Source organism: Rhinoderma darwinii, chromosome 1, assembly GCF_050947455.1.
Source record: "Rhinoderma darwinii isolate aRhiDar2 chromosome 1, aRhiDar2.hap1, whole genome shotgun sequence".
In the NCBI taxonomy this organism is placed as follows: domain Eukaryota; kingdom Metazoa; phylum Chordata; class Amphibia; order Anura; family Rhinodermatidae; genus Rhinoderma; species Rhinoderma darwinii.
Window position 1 is genome coordinate 402,414,686 of NC_134687.1, and position 23,645 is coordinate 402,438,330.

General features: G+C 41.2%; 1 protein-coding gene across 1 annotated transcript; it reads right to left on the minus strand.

Annotated features, from left to right (window-relative positions):
• Positions 1–419: 419 nt before the first annotated feature.
• On the minus strand, positions 420–18,108 carry NFIL3 (nuclear factor, interleukin 3 regulated). Its single transcript, XM_075828857.1, has 2 exons — positions 17,788–18,108; positions 420–2,581 (listed from the first exon to the last, which is right to left on the minus strand). Exon 2 carries the CDS (start codon positions 2,390–2,392, stop codon positions 1,007–1,009), a length of 1,386 nt encoding a protein of 461 aa, XP_075684972.1. The 5' UTR covers positions 2,393–2,581; positions 17,788–18,108; the 3' UTR covers positions 420–1,006.
• Positions 18,109–23,645: the final 5,537 nt, after the last annotated feature.

Genomic DNA, 23,645 nt, shown 5'->3' on the forward strand with positions numbered 1-23,645 from the left:
TAGTAAGATATTAGTGTCTATGCTTTCTGAAAACCCAATTTCTACTACTCTTTATAATACTGTGCCTGAGGCTTCCTACTTGGTTTAATCCTTCACACAAAATCAATAACCCCGGCCTCCCCCCTCCCCCAAATATCTCAGTTCCCTGTTTTTAACAAAAAGTTCAAAAAAATATCTGATGACATTAGAGAGGACTTTGCTGTGTTTCGTTTTAATAGACAATCTGCCCGGGGGGTGGGGGTGGGAACAGACACTAATAGCAACCTAATCTTCGGAGTCATTCATTCCTATATTTTGGGGTGTAAACAGTAAATGGAGACATGTGGGGTTCATGCAAGCAATGATGTTCCAGTATGAATAAGTTGAATACATAAAAGCACTATACAGTATAGTCTATTTTCAAATATACTCATATCAAATTGTTTTCCCTTCACTTTATTGAGGCACCCTATTAGGGCAAATGTATAAAAAAGATAAAATAAGCATAACAATAACACCTTTTACAATCAGGTGCTGCTCAGCTGGTAAATTATAACTCGTATTGTTTCACCATTGCAATAATCAATTTTGGGCCACATACACAGATCACCCATAACTACATAAATACATTTTACACATTTTCCATTTTTACACTGGTACATATTAAAAAACACATTACTTTCTAATTGTCACTTGATATAGACCAATGTTCCTTCTTTGTCACCAATACTTTATTAAAACTGGTAACTTGCACAGTTTATAACAGACCAGCAAAAATAATATTTCAAATATTTACAACCTTGCAATAGCTACGTAACTGTACACAAGGCATAGTGATCATAATAACACAGTCTAGTCTTCAGAATATTGTGCACCAAAAAAGACAATATTTAGTAGACATCATTACATGAACAAAACAGTGAAATGACGTCACAAGTCCAGTGAGAATCAGCATCTTACAAAACATACCAATTTACTGCAAACGACACCCTTTACATTAAGAATCTGAATTCATTTCAGTAGTCATTTAGCTGGAATCTGAAGTACAGATTTCTTGAGTAACTATAAGTCTTTTAAGTGTGGCCACCTCTGCAGATAAACTTGCGATACCTCGCTTTAAATACAAGTTTTCCGGCTCAGAAGCTTTGTAGACATTGTCTGTCATTCCGGCAATTCCAGCAGATTTGCAAATGTTGGGGATTTTATCAAGTTCATTGTGATGCCACTGACCGGATTTTATAGGCCAGTCTGGGATATTAGTCACTTGGACTGACAAGGGGGACAAAGAAGAATGTACCAGGGGTTCACTACTATGTTTTTCCAGGGGAAAGTGCCTTTTTGAGGACATGTCAATTGGCAGTGGCAGTTTTTGTGTGGCATTAAACTCGTTCTCCAGTGTTTCCAATTTCACCTGCATAGCTTTTGACTTAATTCGCAGTTTATGAGGCAGTGCAGAGGAATTCACCTCTGGGACTTTAATCACGGTTGTATGACCATTTGTCAGTTCAACAGCGGAATGGATAGGACCTTTAGGAACTTGCTGCTCATCCTCCCCATCAGAAGTCTTACCCACCACACCCTCATCAGGCTCCGATGTTCTCGGAGAGTTGCTGGAGGAACTGTTAATTTGTAGAAGTGGGGGAGAATGTGCGTACCCAGGAAATGTATTCCCAATATAGTTTCGATAGATAGATGTTGCATAGGAGGGATTGTCTTCTCTAGGTTCCCGAGTAAAGTTAGCAATTTCCAGGGGTTCCTGCTTTATCCTTGGAAACTTCATTTCAGAAGTTCTGCAGTTGTTTTGGGTAGGGTTAGGTTGGACATGTTCTCCAGATGATACCTCAGATACATCAGAAATAGAGCTCTGAGGGGAGTGCTTGATAACAGAGATACAACTACTGCTCATTAAGGGATGTTCATGTTCTCCTGAGAAAGACATCGCATTAGATTTAGCAGTTGCGTATTCCTGAAAATACACCGCCGTGGCACTAGTAACCTTTTGTATTTCTTGAGCATAAGATGCAGAACTGATCAATCCAAATTTAAGTTTTAAAGACAGCAGCTCTGTTTTTAGGTTTGCATTTTCCTCTCCCAATGCCATCAGTTTATTTTCCAGAACCATATCATTTAGTCTGCGTTTTTCCCGTGATCTCTTTGCAGCCTCATTGTTTTTCCTTCTTTTTTCCCAATACATGGCATCTTTCTTTTCATCAGGTATAAATTCCCTTTTCCTGCGACAGGAGGACTTGTTTTTTGAACCAGACCCTTCATTATACAACATGTCATTACTTGAGTCCATTGATTCAGACATATCGGGCATACTAGAATTAAGCAAAAGGATATTCTCCATATTATTCCTTGTATCAGCAGATTCCTGCTCTTTTTTAATGGTAGGCATGTTTGTTAGTTGCATCGGCGCCTACCGGTATTAGAAACAGTCCGCAGTTGCTGTAGAGAACGTTCTGACAGTGTTCTTTAAACCCTGTGAACATTAATGTCTTAATTATAGGAAATTCCATCTGCTATAAATATTTCTTCCCAGGAATTAAAATATTGTGCCTCTGACAATTTTTGCAGGGTATCCTGAATATGGCCGTTCCACCTGCAAAGATCAGAAAAAAACGATATTAAAACACTTATATGGAAGAAAAGATGCCACATTTAAGCATAGTTACATAGTACTGTTAAAAAAAAGTAATGTCCATCAAATTTAACCAAGGAATGGGAGAAAAAGGAGGGATATTGATCCAAAGGAAGAAAAAAAAACCACAAGGTATGAACCAGTCTGCGCTAAAAACATAAAACACTACGTCAGTACTTTGTGCTAAAAGTCCCCCTCGTAAGGAAAAAGTTAATATTCCACTACAGCTACAGAAGTGTTGGTTTGCTATTGCAACCACAATCACAAACACTTCTGCAATTTTACAGACTAAATTCGACAGGGCATATTTGTGGTTCGTAGAGAACAATGATCAGGTGCAGCAATATCATCATATAAGCAGAGATTTGCTTTGCTTACATTAGTTATGGTGAGTCTGAGACATCGCATGCCTCCTGTCTCAGGATGTAAAGAGCAGAAGGAACAAAGAGTGCGTGGCATGATTAATTGTTACTTGATATTCAAAGAGAAGTGGAAAAAGTGAACTTGAATGGAGAAGAAAAAGCCCCTGAAAAACTAAATATACACCAAAAAAACGAAACATATCGTTTATGTGTTACCACATACTAGGTTAGAACTGAATTTAGTAAAGCAAATAGGGAGTCACACTAAGGGTATGTTCACACGAGGGCGTCCGTAACGGCTGAAATTACGGGGATGTTTCAGCCTGAAAACATCCCCGTAATTTCAGCCGTAACGGCATGTGCAGGCGCTTGAACGCCGCGTCCATTACGGCCGTAATTAGCGCTGCTATTCATTGGAGTCAATGAATAACGGCTCCAATTACGGCCAAAGAAGTGACAGGTCACTTCTTTGACGCGGGCGTCTATTTACGCGCCGTCTTTTGACAGCGGCACGTAAATTACGCCTCGTGTGAACAGACAAACGTCTGCCCATTGCTTTCAATGGGCAGATGTTTGTCAGCGCTATTGAGGCGCTATTTTCGGACGTTATTTGGGGCAAAAACGCCCGAATTACGTCCGTAAATAGGCCGTGTGAACATACCCTTATAGCTAAATTGGATTAAAAAATGTTCTTCAACAAAACAATTGCAAATGGGTGCCACTTTTTGTAATCACATTCTCTTTTTAGGATTTACTAATACTGTATAAGATTTAGAATGTAAACATGGGCCGTAAAAACGAGCGCCGAATCAACAAGGCAGCTCTTTGATCGGCGCTCGTTTGCACCTTTTACAAGGAGCTACGATCAGTGAAGTATAGGGACGAGTGATCGTTTCTACGATCGCTCGTCTCCATACATTTCCATCATGTCGGCAGCACATCTCCCTGTTTACACAGTGAGATGTCCCTCCGACAACGATAATATTTCTTGCTACATAAACTATACGATCAGCCGATGAATAAGCGTTTACTCGTTCATCGGCTGATCGTTACCCTGTCTACACAGGGCAATGACCGGGAACGAGCATTCATATGAACACTCGTTTGCCCGAAAATTTGCCTGTGAAAAAGGGCCCTTAGACAAGGAACTGAGAAGATGTGCCAAATTTATCTGAGTCGTGCATGCTGTATGATAAATTTGGTGAATCTAGTTAGACACTTTTTTCTTTCTTATACCACATTTGAATCCACGTGTCTCTCTGCTAGTTTGCACCCCCTTCCCGCTAGGCCAAACTTTCTTGTTGAACGTGGCGCAAAAAGTGTCTAAAACAGGTAATAAATGCAACCCACAGTGTGTACGCGAGATTTCGGTCTCAATTTGAGCCAGAATTCTGGCGCATTTTGAATAGTAAATCTGCCCCACTATATCTCTCCAGCCAATATATTCCAAAACTACATTAAAATACAGAATATTGGGTGACTGCTCTCAGAAATCTACAAGGGTGACATCGTTGTTAAATGCTGTGCATATTCAGCCTGAAACTTCACAGTAATAACCTTTTTACTATTGTAACGTCCCTGTTCATCTTATTGCAGTTAAATACATTGCCCATTGACTCCCATTCTAAAAAAAAAAAATTATATATACCACATGGTATGCATTTTTTGTGGGATCCCCTTGCATCAATATAGTGAAAAAAAAGAAAACACAGAATACTAGAACATATGGCAAAATAATATTCTTGGCAAGCGTCAGACCCATAGTAGCCTATGGACACATTTGGCGCTAGGGAATGTCTCTTTACAATGTCATATTGATTATATACAATACTGCAAATAATACAGTTAAACAACCAGTGCTGCTATGAGCTTGCATGTATGTTGTAAGGAATTCAGAACAACTCCGAAAATAAAAAAATCTGATATGGCAGCAGTATAATCTGAAGCCCTTAAGTAATAACTAGTAACGCTTTGAGTACTGTTGAGCATCAATTCTCAGTGCTCATTACATCCCTACTGGTCATTGTAACATAAAGGCTGGAGATCTGCAGCTTTCTTAGACTGTGAAAGGGAAATGACGTAAAAGACACATTTTTGCATAAACGATAATCATTGGAGAAGGCAATTAAAGCTTAAAACGGGTGATTCACGTCCAATAACTAATTCTATCACTGCTAATTAAAAAATACCAAACGGCAATCACGTGATTTCCATGTACAGGCAATTTATACAAGAAGTGATTAGCCGCTACGTGAAATGGATGACTTGCTGACTATGACTGTGCTTGGCACAAAAACAATGCTTCTGTTTTTGTGACTTACTCACCATGGTTTGTTAGGTTTTCAGTGAATCAAAAATAGTAAAAGAACAACTGTTCACATAAATATATCTAGCCAGCTATTGCTCAGTGAGGATGCAGCCAAGGTACACAAAGACAGGCAACAAAGTTAGCTTTTCACTCATTTACAACGGCTCATTAATCTAATTTTAGCTATCTCGTTGGCATAAAACAATTGAAGGCATAAAAATCATTAATGTAATGGTTATTTTTATTTATTTTTTTAAACACTTTCATTAAATCCATTTCTTTCTTTATTTGTGCATACGATGGTAATATCAGAAAATGTGTGGGTGTAGACTCAACCATTGCCAAATTGTAATTCTCTCAAAGAATAACAGCTGAAGTTGTGAATTGCCTTATCAGACTGTACACTTCTACTAACTCCAACTAAGAGCGTTACCAAATGGTCCACTGCTACATAATATAGTTCAGTGTATGAATCTAGTCGTGTATGGCTAGATTTCACACCATAAGAATACAGTAGAATCAACTAAGAAGTTAATCTGGCCATACACAGACCATATAGACCCATGCAGCACCCGAAGTGCCTTACACACAGGGAGGGTAAGTAGATGGCAAAACAGTAACAGACTATGAGACACCTACTCGCGTATGGATAAAAACCTACAAAGGCTACTCATACAGTCTCACTCAAAGTAAAAAGTATTGACGGGATGAGCAGGTGTCTCATTGACTGTGAAACATCTTCCTGTATATGGTCTCATTGGTGCATTTTCGCATCTGTAATACGGCATCCATTCTTAGACCTCTAGTGGTTCTACTGAACCGAACTTACATTATTGTAGGCCTTTATGGTTCTAGTCAGTACAACCAATGGGGGTTCGGGAACTGCAGTCATCATATGGATGCTACAAGGCCTTTGTATTATGGCTGTCGGAAACTGGCCTTATAGGTGAGGTGCGAACCTCAGTCCATTAAAGATGTCGTTGGCACACAACGGTGCCACTTGTCAGGATCATCACATCACGAACACACAATCAGGTGAAGCAACAAAGAAAGCCAGAGAGGCTCCATGGGAACATAGAGTTCTTTCTGATAAGCCCCACATATACAGCGGAAAAGCGTGATCGTTTATACTAATATCATGGGTGATTAATAGATAATATGCATGTCCTGATATACTACGCTATTGTCACACTTAAAATATCTGGCTTAAACTCTTTGCTGTAAATAGCCATTGACTACACATCAGCTGCCACCAACTTAATGCTGAAAGATAACCACAACATGCCTACTTACTAATAAGTCTGAAATGTGGCAGGCTGCCCCAGTCGCACTTTAAGCGGAGTTACAACCGGACAACTGCCAGACTGTGTTGTGTATGTCCAGCCATGGAAGCAATTATGACGCGACTCTATGGCATGCAGGCAGTTCTTCAGCCTCACATTGAGGTAAACCTGTGTATATCACCGAACTTTAGTGTTTAGAATATGCAATGTTTTGTGGTGACTTTTCACACTCGGCTTGGAAATATTTGCATGCTGCATTTGTCACTATTTCTAGTGAGGTCAGTGACTAACTATGGTTTTTAGTTGTATATATTTTGACTATTCTGGATAGAGCTACAGTTATTATAATGAAAGCTATTAAAACGGATTCGTGTTTTCTCTTTATATGTAACAATCTATAGCCTCGTTGGCATCTTCAATGCAATTATCACCCACAATACAGACCATTATTTAAAATTGTTTGTTCTAAATAATGGACTAAGTGTTCACCGTGTAAATCAATGCTGATCATTGACTGCAGTGATTCCACATAAAACACATCATAATCCATCTTCATATGAGTCAGTGGCGCTTGTTCTTTGTGGTACTGACAGCGAGAGCAGACATTCTAATGGCGTTTTTTTCAGTGATTAGCACGGCACAGAAATACCAGGCACATAAAGTAGAGCTGCCTGGGTAAGTTACGGCCAAAGTGGCAGTTGTGAAATTCTCTTTCGGGCTAAATACAACAGTGAGATGCAGTTTGGAAGGTTCCTACTTGCAAGGATCAGAGAGGCGTTTTACTGCTAACTGCTGCAACAGATTATGTGGGCTAAAACCCACAAAACCACAAAGAAGGCAATCGTAGCTCCTCTCCGAGATTGCGTAACAAAGGACAAGCACATCTAGAAGTGCATTTATGTCTTTTATAACTGGTTTTGCTTTTTAAGATGTTTATAAAGAGGAGGGTGTCCTGTTAACACCTGTCTAGCTTTTCATTAGGGCTTCTCCCCTTCTTAAAGAAACTTACCATGTGCCTTAATTCGAATCTATACAGTATAAGAGTATTACACTGCTTTCTACAAGAAGAGGAAAGAATGCTCACTTAACTCCACTATGACAGCAAGAGACCATGGGCAGATTAAACAAAACTGACATAAAGTAAAAGAGCAACCAATTTGTTTCTTTTACCTTAAAAATGGCCTGAAAAATGAGAACTAGAATCTGATTGGTTGTTATAGGCAACTGCTCCACTTTCCCTTTGCACCGTTTTTAGTAAATCTCAATTAATATAACTGCTGCAGAAAATGTTAAAAATGATGATGCCCTCAACACATAGAAGCCTATAGAATACATGCACCCTTGTTGATCAAATAAATGCAATGCATATGTACATATGTGATAATGTCCTGTGTTCATGCTATGAGACGGGTAATAAAGAACAAATATTGCACTCTAGTACTGTAATGTTATCTTTCTAGTAGTATATTTACCGATCCAAAAACCTCTTACACGTTACATAAGATATAACCCCACACCATGCTGTGATAACGGGTACATTCAATTACGTTAATGTCTAATGTAGATGTAACCGAGTACAGATGACATTTGAACAGTCATTTCTTGTATCATGTCGTATACAGCAAATCACTAAAAACCTCAAACCTCTCATATGGTTTTGATATGTAACTGGTAGATGTAACTTGCTTTCATCTTTAATCTATATGATATATAGTTACAGACAGAAAAACTCTGCTGTCTCCTTATGGGCACATTGTTTGTACACATAAGTCTGACATAAACTGTTCCATAATATTGGATGTTACCGGGTGATCTATAATTGCCGTAAATCTATGTATTGGGAGTTGTATTTCAATGTTACATGCAGTAAGTTCTAAGCGGACCTTACCTGTTACTGCATGGACTTTGCTGCACACTACATGTTAGGCGTTGCCAATTTCTAAACTTCTTTAAATAACCAACTAATGTGGTCATAAAAGTTTATATAGATCGAAAAATCATTTAATACGGTTAACACAAATAAATATGCTTGTTTACAAGCTAAAGCCTACCTGTGTTTTTTAGGTACTTTGGCTAAAAGAGGCTCTGTCACCAGATTATAAGTGCCCTATCGCCTACATAATGTGATCGGCGCCGTAATGTAGATAACAAGTGTTTTTTTTATTTTGAAAAACGATCATTTTTTAGCAGTTTTAGATTTATGCTAATTCGTTTCTTAATGCCCAACTGGGCGTTTTGTAACTTTTTATCAAGTGGGCGTTGTACAGAGGAGTGTATGACACTGACCAATCAGCGTCATACACTTCTCTCCTTTCATGTTTAGCTGTACTCACAGCACAGCATGATCTCGCAAGATCACTCTGTGCTGTCACATACACCCACAGTAACTTTACCGAAGTGTCTTGAGAGTGAATAGACCTCACTTCCAGCCAGGACGCGATGTTTATTCACACTCCCGTCACTTTGGTAAAGTTTGTGGGACTTACTAACAGCACAACATGATCTCGCGATCACTGGCCTGGAACGATGACGCTGATTGGTCACTGATTGGTCAGCGTCATACACTTCTCTTTACAACGCCCAGTTGGTAAAAAGTTAAAAAACGACCAGTTGTCTATTAAGAAACTAATTAGTATAAATCTAAAATTATTCATAACCTGTAATAATTAGCGTTTTTCAAAATAAAAAACCACTGTTATCTACATTACAGCGCCGATCAGATTATGTAGGAGACAGGGCACTTATAATGTGGTGAGAGTCTCTTTAAATATTAGGTGAATTCTCTGATACACTATTAGCTGAAATATTGTAATCAGATGTCTATATAATGAAATACTAGTAAAACATTATACCTCTCTGCTACAGTGCCAATTTTTACCCATTTCTACTGTAAAGACCAATAGGAAGCCACAAACTAAATATAGTCATTTCATGCAGAGGTGTGATCTATATGGAACGGCTCCAAATTGAGGTTCCAAACATAGACTTGGCTTCCTGTGTGCTCTGATAATTACCATGCTATTAAAGACCTCCAGAATTTTTATCTGAATGTTTGAACAGTGATAGAAAATGTTACAGCAAATATAATATAGTACTTGGCCACCTGAATGTGTTTATTGAACATCTCATTTTACAGCCATTGCCATTAAAGCGACCCTCCGGTCACAGCGCAAAATTATAAATGTGATAGGGTTTATGAAGTAATATTACCTGGAGCCCTCCAGTTGTGCCCCTCTGCCGTGGATCCACCATTTTGGCGTCCCCTCTGTGTTGTCCCAAAATGGCCAAATCACTTCAAAGACTGAGTCTAAGACACACCCTTTGTTCTCGGATTGGCCAGAACTGCTCACATGAGTATATTGAGGCAGAACCGCCGCAAGAAGGAGCATGCTGCAGGCTTTTACTCCAAGCGGCTAAAAGCCGCCACGGAAAAAAAAACACCTCAATGGGAGGCGGTTTTGGCCGGTTTTTTGCTGCTGATTCTGACGCAGTTTCCGCGTTAAAACCAGCGTAAAAATATTCTGTGTGAACTGGGCCTAAAAAATGCTGCAACCTTGTTGAGACAACACAAAGGAAACCCCAAAGCGGCGGCTCCATGGCAGAGGGGCACAACTGGAGGGCAACAGAAAATATAACTCCATAAATCCCGTCATATTTTGCAGGACCAAAGGGTCGCTTTAATATTGACCGGTTTCCCGCTGTGCTGGAATATTGTACAGGATATAACATCTACTGAGACCAGAGGCGTAAATTGGCCCCAATGCAAAATCTGTAGCAGGGCCTCCCACCGACCATCTATTATATTACTGTGTTCTTATGCAGCACCTTTGGGCCAGGGTCCGAGTGTGACTGCTACCTTGGCACCCCTTATAGTGACGCCTATGGAAAAGAGTATTAGTGAGGTTGGGCACTGATGTTGGCTTGGTGTTGAGGACAAAGATTCTGCAGTTCTTCCACACCACAAACCATTTTTTATTAAACTATCTTTGTGCACAAGACACGGTCATGCTGAAACAAGAAGTCCTTCCAAAACTCTTCCACAGAGTTTGAAACACACGAGCTGTTAGTGTATACTACAGTATAAGGTTTTCCTCACTGAAACTAAGTGACCAAGCCCACACTATGACATATAGCCCCAGACCATTATTTTTCATCCACCAAGCTTTACAGCTGGCATGGCACTATGCATTTTGTACGGTAAAGATCTTCTGGCATCTACCAAGCACAGCTTTATCCACCAGAGAGTGACACAACTCTAGAAAACATGTTTCCGGTTCTCCAATGGTAGCTTGACAAACTTAGGGCCGGTTTACATCAGCATTGGCTTTTTTTTTTGAGGGTTTCCGTCTGAGGTTTCCGCCGAGGAACCCCTCAACGGAAAGTCAAACGGAAACCACGGCTTCCGTTTGCATCACGATTGATATCAATGGTGACGGAAACATTGCTAATGGTTTCTGTTTGTGACCATTCCGGCAGGTTTCTGTTTTTTCGATGGAATAAATAGCGCAGTCGACTGCACTATTGATTCTGTCGAAAAAACAGAAACCTGCCAGAACGGTGACAAACGGAAACCATTAGCAATGTTTTCATCACCATTGATATCAATGGTGATGCAAACGGAAGCCGTGGTTTCCGTTTGACTTTCCGTTGAGGGGTTCCTCGGCGGAAACCCTCAAAAAAAAGCCAACGCTGATGTGAACCGGCCCTAACTTGTTGGAAAGGTAGCATCCTATAACAGTGCCACCAGGAGATGACCATGGTATTGATAATGTATAGTATGCAAAAAGAATAAAGTGAATAATTTATCATCATGTCGTTTTTAGGTCCAAAACTCTGTGCTGACGTGATTTTTTAATTAATAAGGATCAAAGCTCTATTTTTCTGATACAGAGCTCCAAATTTTCTGCATAGACATAAAATAAAAAGATAACATGCTGGCTACCTACAGTCACCACTAGGGAGTGCTTACTGCATACTATGTTATTATTGAGTTCACTGTATAACAGTAAGCTCTTATGCTCCCTCTAGTGGTGGCTGCAGGCAGTCAGAATGTTATGTTTTAAATTTATATCTATGTAGGGGACTTGTAGCTTTGTAGCAGAAAAAAAAAGAGCTCCGACCACTATACAGATCTATTAAGTAATGAATTAGCACAGAACTTTGCTGGTATTCAACAAAATGATATTTAAGGCTGGACGTTCACTTTAAAATCAAGTAAAATATTTTAACGGATGCTTTTATCTCCTTTACTCATGGTGTGTAAATAAAATAACACCTTGTACTGTGAGTAATGGCAGTAATATCCTGAAAAAGTCTATACAAGTGATGCAAAGTTTACATTAGGGTGCTATTAATAACTGAGTACAAAGTATCAATGTTCTAGGTTATCAAGCACAGCAGGTTGGGGGAGGCGGACTAGTCAGGAGATTGGATGGGAAGTCTGTGTGGAATAAAAGGTCTTCAGTTCTGTAAACACCCTGACACTTTTACATGCTGAATAAATGGAACTAGTACTTTGTTTCTTATAAGCAGTCACTTTAGATCACCTTTTTGGATAACTATTGTTTTACAACTGATGCTTTTCCTGCTGATCCCATACAAATGGTCTAGTTAAAAGTACTGACAAAAAACATCCATATAGAGGCTTCAATCCGGTCACAAAAGAAAACCCTCACTCGCCTTTTTTTAAGACTTGTCCATTTCCCCAAACTGTTCGTAATAGGTTCCAATTAGGCAATGTTTGCGTAAAAATTGCGGTAAATTGACCCTATTAACCCTTGATGTATCGGTTAGGAGGACAATAACATATCACTAGCGATTGATTGATTGTCGTTAACTTGCGTAACTTTTTAGTCCTCTGCTCTGCAAGGAAAACATTGAAGGCGTTATTGTAGTTGGTGAAAGGTGTGTGCTGCCCGGCAGTTCTAGCTTTGGCAACATGAACAGCGCTAAAATAACTTCATAACAGAATTTCCTAACCAATGTGTTGAATCCAAACCAGTCCTACAAGTGAAGGAAATGCCACTTTCTCTGTGTGTTTTACTTTTATCAGCTACAAGCTTTACTCATCTATCTAAAGCTTATCCTGTAATGACAACAGAGAAATCTCCCTCACAGATATACAATGTATACAATAGTAAAGCTGGCCATAAACATTAGATATCTGTGGGTCAGACAGCGATCTCCACCCACTCCCATTAACATGCCAGTTTAAATTGGCCAAATATGCAGTTAGTTCAATAAGGAGGATTGCTGCATAACTGCTCTGGCGCTACCCTGCTCCGGGGGAAAAATAGCAAGACAGATAAAAACGAACTGCCAAAATCCTAGGTTGCTATCAAGGGATGTTCTGGAGGACATCATAGATAATAGACCGTGCCAGATTAACGTGAATCGCCACCTTTTAACTTCAGTTCGTTTGTATGTCATGTCCAAAATTCTGTATGAATTTTTAAAATCTATCTTTATAGTGCCCAGAGCTCCATTTTCTTATTTTTTACAAATACTCCAAATGCCCTGTGCAAAGATAGATGAAAAATATAGCATTCTGGCTGTCAACACCCACCACTAGAGGGAGCTAAGAAGTTTACTGCATGCTGTTTTTTTTTTTGTGTTCAATGAATAGCAGTAAGCTCCCTCTAGTGGTGGCTGCAGGTAGCCAAAACATTATGCTTTAAATCTATGTCTATACAGGTGACTTGGAGCTCCGTATCAGAAAAACTGTTATTTTAAGAATTAAACAGCACATTATTTATTTAGACCTATTTAGATATTATTTAAATATGGATGTTCTCTTTAAACTAAAAGTATGATAAGGCTGCCGAGAACTTTACCAGTATTATCATGATTATGGCGATTTTTCCGTAATCTCTGTACAACTCTGCTGAATATGTTGATGTTCTATAAATAATGACCACTACCCACCTCCGCTAAAATAACCTGAATGCCAAACACCTAATGTTAAGAATATTCCGTAACTTATAAAATGTTTACTTGTTTGTTTAATTCCGCTAAATGTAACATGCGGTCACAATGCCTCGTATCTTTATAACGCTGAACGTTTTATGTCGTCGTTTTCCCTCTGTAACAGTGGGGGAGGCTGAGAGTTCCCATCTCTCACTTGGTCTGTGGACTGCAACGTTAATGAACGACTACACACAAACAGTGGGAATACGTGACTGGCAAAGCATCCCTTCCTCCTCCAGAGCAGCCTTACCCGCTCTTTGCAAACAAACAGTGTTATCCTGTCTCCAAGATCATATTTCAGTACTGATTAGCAGAGAGTGATCCTGAGCAGTAGCAGCAGCCTGTAGTGCCACACATCCTGCTAGATCATGACTAGTGAGGAGGCTAGCGCTATCCAGCAGGCCACTTCTCAATGAAGGTTCAGGTTACCGGAGTCATGTCAAGTATGCAGCCTCTCCCTCCCATGATGACATATCCTGTCTCTCACTTTAATTTAAGGACACTGGATGCATTTTCACATTCTTTCAGTGGAAAGTACGTTCATGTTTACGTGACCATATGGACCATTTATTGTACAAAAATAAAAGGTTGAAACCAGAGGTGTAGTCTGAAGCTTCTGGGGCCCAATGCAAAATCTGTACCAGGGCCACCCAAGTGTCTCACACTGTATAGGACGGAGGTCTCCAAACTAGAAATCCCAGCAGGGGCGTAGCCATAGAGGTGAAGAGCGGCAGTCGCACCTGAGCCGGGGGTGCCCAAAGACTAGTCGGCTACATAAGGCCCCAGTATTATAAAGGGCACATGGTAGGTGGGGGGCCCTGGTACAGATTTTGCACTGGGGCCCAGTAGCTTCAAGGTAGGCCTCGCATGGTTGACAACTGCGGATTTATTTCATTTCTACGGCCTGCTTTGGTATTAGTATAGTATTGTGTCATTATTATAATCTGCACTGCCCGTTATGTGGCACAGGGTCTATAACAGCTTGTGTATGGCAGTATCCTGCTGCAACTATGCCGCTGGTTATTGTAAGCCATTATCTAAACATTGCTGCTATCACTAGGTCTACTACAGTTTGGACCTGGTCCATGTGAGGCAGGGGTTACACTCGGACGTCGATCGCAGCTTTTACATCCTGTCCCCATTAAGATAGGAACAGGAAGAATTGTTCCTGATGTAGCAGAATAAACGTCAATAACAAGGAACCTTCTCCAATCCCTGGATATGAATGACGATGATGGCATCTGCGGCTGTTTATGTAAGTAATATGTGAGGTAATAAAAGCATGGCATGAAATTAGCGCCAACCTGCACTGAGAAAAGCCCCATTACATATAATAGTTCCCACCCCATGAGGTCAGATTTCCGGGCCACCTTGTGGTTGAGATACGAGGCTGTTATGCAATGGATATTACACAACAGTGGCAATGTCTTGTCTATTCCACCTCGGTGACATTATTTCATTGTACATTACATATGAGCTGGGACAATTCCATGGTGAAAAGTACATGAAATATTTGCCGTCAGTTCATGGACAGACAGAATTAGACATCTCTGTCATTATACAACTGCTATAGACCATAGTATCTATGTCCCCAACACAAGCAGCTCAGTCCCCGAAAACATTAGGACAACTGAGGGACTTGTATTCAATTATTGGGATTGTGAAGTGTAGGAGACAATATAGGGAGCATAGAGCTGTATGATAGATAGATAGATAGATAGATAGATAGATAGATAGATAGATAGATAGATAGATAGATAGATAGATAGATAGATAGATAGATAGATAGATAGATAGATATGAGATAGATAGATAGATATGAGATAGATAGATAGAACCGGTGCTGATGCTGAACAGTGCTTGACCACCTGCTGCCCCACATAGACTGAAAGTGATGATGGGACTTGTAGTCCGCCAATAGTTGTACAGCAGAGCATGTAGGGCTGCCCCATGTACACTGCTGCTCATTGAGAACTAGCTCCTATACTCCCGGGAGTGGAGTTGGTACCTCAGGTCACACACGCTCAGCAGCCGTGTAGCTACCCATCCCAAGTTCAAGGCTATCCCCAGCACCAGCGCTTTACAGAGTGAACACATGGCAGGGGCACGGCTGTATGCTTCCCTGCAGGAGAACAAAGGAATGCGGAGCCCGGCCGTGCCGCTCCTCCCTGCCCGCCTCCCATTCACGTGTTCAGCCCTCAATCACAACAAGCGGCCGCTGCTCTCATTGTCGTGTACCCCGAGCGCGGCCATTGTGTGGACAGTCACGGGGGATGGAGGGAATACTCGGCAGCAGTGTGTGACTAGGCTAGTACAGTGACATTGACCGAGCGACGCACGGGACCGTCACATGTAGCGCTGGGACAAATATAGACGCGCTTTATTTTTATACAACGTCCCCCAGGAGTTTGAGCTCGCAGCCATTGTCTGCTGTACACTGCCCATAAAGGAGCACAAGCGGCACCAAATAAATGAATGGAACCCCCTCCCCCTCCATTACTGCGCTGATACTGTCCTAAATCCATTGTTACGAGAAAATCGCATCATCAGCTCCCCTTTCACACAGCCAGGGCTGCCGGTTTATGCTGAGGTTACATAATACTACATTTCCAGGAACTCGCTGATGCCAGTGACACTCAGCCCCAGACAGCGGGATATATGTATGACGGGTAATAGAGAGATTAAGTGTATGATCGGTAATAGAGATTATATGTATGATCGGTAATAGAGAGATTATGTGTATGATAGGAAATAGATTATATGTATGATGGGTAATAGAGAGATTACGTGTATGATAGGAAATAGATTATATGTATGATCGGTAATAGATTATATGTATGATCGGTAATAGAGAGATTACGTGTATGATAGGAAATAGATTATATGTATGATCGGTAATAGATTATATGTATGATGGGTAATAGAGAGATTACGTGTATGATAGGAAATAGATTATATGTATGATCGGTAATAGATTATATGTATGATGGGTAATAGAGAGATTATATGTATGATCGGTAATAGAGAGATTACGTGTATGATAGGAAATAGATTATATGTATGATGGGTAATAGAGAGATTACGTGTATGATAGGAAATAGATTATATGTATGATCGGTAATAGATTATATGTATGATGGGTAATAGAGAGATTACGTGTATGATAGGAAATAGATTATATGTATGATCGGTAATAGATTATATGTATGATGGGTAATAGAGAGATTACGTGTATGATAGGAAATAGATTATATGTATGATGGGTAATAGAGAGATTATATGTATAATAGGTAATAGAGAGATTATATGTATAATAGGTAATAGAGATATATATATATATATTATAGGTAATTGATTATAAATATGATCAGTAATTACATGTATGATGGATAAATGATATGTATGATAAATAGAGAAATAGTTTAGATATATAGACAGATACTATGTATGATAAATAGAGAAATAGTTTATATATATATATAGGCAGATACTATGTATGATAGTAGGTATAGAGTGCTATAGATAGACTCGGATTATTGATAGTAGAATCCCCCTCTTATCATCACGTGTTACATTGTATTGTATAGACGGAGCAGTACAGTAATATTTCATTGACTAGATCTGTGACATTGTGTGATCTGATCATATATAATGTATACATCGCCGCCGGATCTAGACTTCACACGGATCCCCTGCACCAAACGAGACGATCAATAGGTAGAATAATCGCGGAGCCTCCCAGCGCCGTACACATAGCACGGGTTATGCAACATATGTAAGAGCTCTCCTCCCCCGGCTCCCAGACAACAAAAGGACACATCATTCCTGTAAACTCCTCCATCTGTCAGCACGTCACCTGCAGCCCGCTATCACCTATACACCGATGTACATCATCACCTCTACATTAACCCTCACATTGTCTCTACGTGTTTATTCGCTTTTCATTATTTGTCACTTTGTATGTCTACTCCGATTGTAGATACATAACTAAAGGTCATTGTTATTACACCTTGGATGTAGAATAATAGCAGCAGCTCTCAGGGAGTAAAGTGCTGGATCTCACAGCAGCCTCGTCACTATTTACTGTCACATTCATCCCCATTCAAGTAAAAGCTGACATATTTACGCAACAATACAATGTAGCAAAGAAAGGCAAACAGTGTGTACGTGCCGCCCGGCTCCTACTGCTCGTCCTCCTTAGCACACAATACACACTACACGTACACGATCGCCCTCCCGCAGTGTTACCTTAGTGGGTCAGCAGCATGTGACAGCAGAGCATCCTGGAGGACATGGCACTATCCAGCTGGGAATGATGATAAGCGGCTGTGTGTGATCGGAGACAGGACCGGCAAGTAGCGCCTCCTATGCAGTGTGTCCCCGCTCCAGCCCGCTGCCGCTGCTCCACAGATCTGTGTTAGTAGGTCAATACTCCTCAGTGTTACTCTGTGTGCACTTCCAGGCTTCAGTGACTCAAAGCAGGAGCAGCCTGCAGCCAATCAGAGCCCCGGCGTTCTGCAGCGGAGACCAATGAGAGGGCGGTGTTGGTAATAGGAGGCGGGACGTGGAGAGAACTCTGCTTGCGAACACAGTGTTACTGTAGAACGTGTAGCTCTTGTCCTGAGTATTGCATAACCAGTGCCGGGGGGAGAGAGAGGAGGGAGGGGGCATTTACGTAACCACCCGACAGCGGCGGCACATTAACCCGTTCCAGACCTGAGTGCCAGGCAGGTGAATGAGGCAGGGCTTTGTTTACTAGGGCTAATAAATGAATGGGAATATGGCGGTGTAAAGCTATGCGCCCGCGCGCACAGTCTGTGAGGGAACGTGATAGTAAACGCCGGTTCCCCACACGATGACACTCTGGTAACGTCAGGTCCTCGCTTCATTTGTCTGTAGAATCCATTATGTGATAACCGGTGTTCCAGGAAGCCGCCACATGCCTCATTCCCATCACGACCTGCTCTATGGAAAGACTTGCCAGGATTTCTCGCATTGTCCCATGTTTTTCATCTTTTGTTCTAGAATTAAGACAACAATTTGCTGCAGTACATGACGTGCAAGGTCAGTCAGAGACACGCTTCTCCACACATAGTGACCGCCATGTCAGGAACCCATCAATAACGCATCCAGGTTTGGAGGATTGGACACAATAAAGTTCTGACCTTTAGTTTATAAAGATGTAGTCACACGCGGCAGATTTTGTTGTAGAAATTATCTGCCATTTATCTGAATGGAACTTGCAGAAATCCATACACCTGCTGCATAAACAACATCATTCAGATGAAAGGAACTGATTTTCAGTCACAGAAATCCCTAACAAAATCTGCCGTGTGTGAATTCACCCTAAGGCTGGGTTCACACGACCTATTTTCAGACGTAAACGAGGCGTATTAGGTCTCGTTTTACGTCTGAAAATAGGGCTACAATACGTTGGCAAACATCTGCCCATTCATTTGAATGGGTTTGCCGACGTACTGTGGAGACGACCTGTTATTTACGCGTCATCGTTTGACAGCTGTCAAAAGACGACGCGTAAAAATACAGCCTCGTCAAAAGAAGTGCAGGACACTTCTTTGGACGTTTTTGGAGCTGTTTTCTCATAGACTCCAATGAAAACAGCTCCAAAAACGGACGTAAAAAACGGCGCGAAAAACGCAGCGAAAAATGCGAGTTGGTCAAAAAACGTCTGAAAAGCAGGGTCTGTTTTCCCTTGAAAACAGCTCTGGATTTTCAGACGTTTTTGCTCACTACGTGTGCACATACCCTAAGGCTGGGTTCACACTACCTATTTTCAGATGTAAACGAGGCGTATTATGCCTCGTTTTACGTCTGAAAATAGGGCTACAATACGTCGACAAACATCTGCCCATTCATTTGAATGGGTTTGCCGACGTACTGTGCAGACGACCTGTCATTTACGCGTCGTCGTTTGACAGCTGCCTCGTCAAAGAAGTGCAGGACACTTCTTTCAGACATAATTTGAGCCGTTCTTGATTGAAGTCCATAAAGAACAGCTCAAGATTACGGGCGTCAAATAATGCGAGGAGGAGCTCTTACGTCTGATACGACGCAGCCGTTTTCTCCTGAAAACAGTCTGTCTTTTCAGACGTAAAAGCCTGCTACCGTGTGCACATACCCACAGCTGTCAAACGACGACGCGTAAATTACAGGTCGTCGGCACAGTACGTCGGCAAACCCATTCAAATGAATGGGCAGATGTTTGCCGACGTATTGGAGCCGTATTTTCAGGCGTAAATCGAGGCATAATACGCCTCGTTTACGCCTGAAAATAGGTCTTGTGAACCCAGCCTTGGGGTATGTTCACACGGCTTAGCAAAATACGTCTGAAAATACAGAGCTGTTTTCAGGCGAAAACAGCTCCTGATTTTCAGACGTTTTTGTAGCAACTCACGTTTTTCGCGGCGTATTTTACGGACGTTATTGGAGCTGTTTTTCAATGGAGTCAATGAAAAACGGGTCCAAAAACGTCCCAAGAAGTGACATGCACTTCTTTTTCGCGGGTGTCTTTTTACGCACCGTATTTTGACAGCGATGCGTAAAATTACACCTTGTGGGAACAGAACATCGTAAAACCCATTGCAAGCATTGGGCAAATGTTTGTAGGCGTAATGGTGCCGTTTTTTCAGGCGTAATTCGAAGCGTAAAACACCCCAATTACGTGTGAAAACAATGCGTGTCAACATAACCTTAGGCCTCATGCACACGACCGTAGCCATGTGCACGCCCGTGATTTTCGGGTCGGCCGGCAGCGGACTGTCAGCCGCAAGCCGCCCGCAAATCACGGGCAATACACATGGCCGCGGCCATTATTTTCAATGAGCCCGGACCGCAGAAGACGGCCGTAATAAGACATGTCCGTTCTTTCTGCGGTGCGGGCTCCGGGCCATGCACAGACCGTAAGAACTAAGGTCGTGTGCATGGCCCCATAGGAATGAATGGGGCTGCAATTCTCCCGTGGATTTTCGAGGGAATTGCGGCCGCAAAAGCACATTCGTGTGCATGGGGCCTTACACTGGTTGCAAAATGTCGTAAACCCGCTTACATTTTTTTTCATATTATATTTTTTAATACTATAGAAATGTTAAGAAGGATCTGTGAGTTTATTTGGGAATTTATCCCACTGAATTGCCGCCTTCATGTCCTGTCAGGTTGTCTTTCTGAGAGGAACATGGATCTTTCCACACAAAACTTGCTCCAGTTGATGCTGTCCATGGTGGAACAACAGCCATAGCAGCTGCTATGGGACCCAATGTCTGAGGGGCCCACTCAGGCGAAAGAACAATGCTACATGGGAGAAGCAGATACAGAGTCATAGATTTGTCTCATACAGACAACCCCTTCCAGAATGCCCCCACTGGCGAACCTGGCCCATCCATATGTTACATAATTGGCCATTTTCTTTAATGGCCGACATGTAATACTATATTTTACTGTAGGGGAAATGTATAGCTACCTGCAGCTTCCCCCAGTGATAGCAGCTGGTCACTGCGGTTGTCTAAAGGTCCGTTTAGACGTCTGATACTGGCCGTGAAAATTCTCGATGATACAGCACCTCAATCGGCGCTCGTTGGGTCCATTCACAAGGAGCAATTGTCGGTAATATATGGGGACGAACAATCATCAAGGAGATGTGCTGCCGACTAGCCACCATTTTTTGGGTCGCATAAAAGATGCGATCAGCTGATGAACGAGTGTTTGCTCATTCATGGGCTGAGCTTTGCCCTATTTACATAGGACAATGATCGGGAACAAGCGCACTTTCAACCGATCATTAGCCTGTGTAAAAGGGTTTTTCGTTTCTGTTCAAGTGCAAGTAGTTATGCTGCAGTTTGCATTACTACTGTTTCGTTTATCGTCTACAAGGTGACAGTATGTGCTATTGGGCCCTATGAATTCAATACAAAATGTAATACATTCATAAAGAGGTCTGTTTTAGTGATAGTTTCTTAAAGGGGTTGTCTGAGATACCATCATATTTTCAAAAACCCCTTTAATGCATGTAATTTATAAATGTAAATACATTTGTAATATACTTACATTTTTCAAAGTGGCCCCGTTTCCAGATCCTGCCGTGGGGAACTTGACTGGTGACGTCACTCTCTGCACTGGCTCTGCCGCTTTGTTGATCTGGAATTCTTTGCCGGATATACGACATGTCACTTGTGACGTGGTGTATATCGGCTTGTTCTGCTTCACAGCCCGTAACGCGCATGCGCTGTCACTGCTGTTCTCGCGGTCCCTGCTGTTCTCGAGATAACAGCAGGGGCCGCGCATGTGCATTACAACAGAACGGACGCATATGATTCACGTTACAGTTGTTAAATAAATGAAGGAAAAAAAAAGCGCACCACATTCATTGCAGTTCCTAAGCATCAGAACCGCGTGTCATAAGGATGGCATATGCGTGAAAATCACGCAGCCACGCACCAAACACTTATGACACACGGAACTGCAACGCACAAGATCACGCCGTAAATGACAGGTTACAGCGAGATTACGCTTGCTCTGCTGTAAGTACCACAGAAACTTTAACAAAGTGCCGGGATTGTGAATAGACATCCCGTACTGGCTGAAAGGAATGTTTATTCACGGTCTAAACACTTCAGTATCGTTAATATGTCAGTATAAGACAGCACATACGGATCTAAAAGGATCCCTATGCGCTGACTAAATGAATGGAGAGGAGTGCATGACGCTGATTGGTCAGCGTCATGCACTCCTCTGTACAACGCCCACTTGGTCTAAAGTAAAAACAAGCCCACTTGGGCATTAAGAAACTAATTAGCATAAATCTAAAATCGCTCCTAACGTGGTGAAAATAGATCGTTTTTCTAAATAAAAAGCACTGCTGTCACCTACATTACAGCGCCGATCTCCTTATGTAGCAGATAGAGCACTTATAATGTGGTGACAAAGTCTCTTTAACAATTAGCCCTAAAGCCCATGCAGATTTTTTTCTGCTGCATGTGAATGGGGTTTTGAAAACCTAGGGAGGACCCTACCTGAAAGTTTATAATCTAATTGAGGAGTCATAGAAAGAATATATTACTCAATTGTAAGGGTAATATGTAATATGTTAAAACAAATATAACTTTTGTTAACCCCTTCACGCATTATCACGTAACTGTACGTGATAAGGGTTAAGGGGAAGTACAGAGCACGCTCACAGGCTGAGCACACTCCATACTCAGCGGGTGACGGCTGTGTAATACAGCTGACACCTCACTGCAACGGGTGTAATCAAAGTCTGCTGCATTTAAATTGTTAGAATCAGGGGGGCACCCCACTCCAATGCGTCATCGCCCCAACAATCGCTTGTTCAGGTCCCCTAGGGAACTAATAAAAAAAGTAAAAAACTGTTGAATAAAGTTTTTTTTAATGTTCCAAAAGAAAATAAAAATATTAAAAGTTCAAAAAACCCCCCTTTTCCAATTTTTCCTCTAAAGTAAAGTGAAAAATAAAAAATGTAAACAAAATTGGTACCGCTGCATCCGTAAAAGTCTGAACTATTACAATATAGCGTTATTTAATGCGCACAGTGAACGCAGTAAAAAATAAAACTTTTAAACTGCCAATATCGCTGTTTTTTGGTTAACTTACACTACCGTTCAAAAGTTTAGGGTCACTTAGAAATTTCCTTATTTTTGAAAGAAAAGCACAGTTTTTTTCAATGAAGATAACATTAAATTAATCAGAAATACACTCTATACATTGTTAATGTGCTAAACGACTATTCTAGCTGCAAACGCCTGGTTTTTAATGCAATATCTACATAGGTGTATAGAGGCCAATTCCAGCAACCATCACTCCAGTGTTCTAATGGTACATTGTGTTTGCTAACTGTGTTAGAAGGCTAATGGATGATTAGAAAACACTTGAAAACCCTTGTGCAATTATGTTAGCACCGCTGTAAACAGTTTTGCTGTTTAGAGGAGCTATAAAACGGACCTTCCTTTGAGCTAGTTGAGAATCTGGAGCATTACGTTTGTGGGTTCCATTAAACTCTCAAAATGGCTAGAAAAAGAGAGCTTTCATGTGAAACTCGACAGTCTATTTGTAATGGCAGGAAGGAGGTGAAGGGA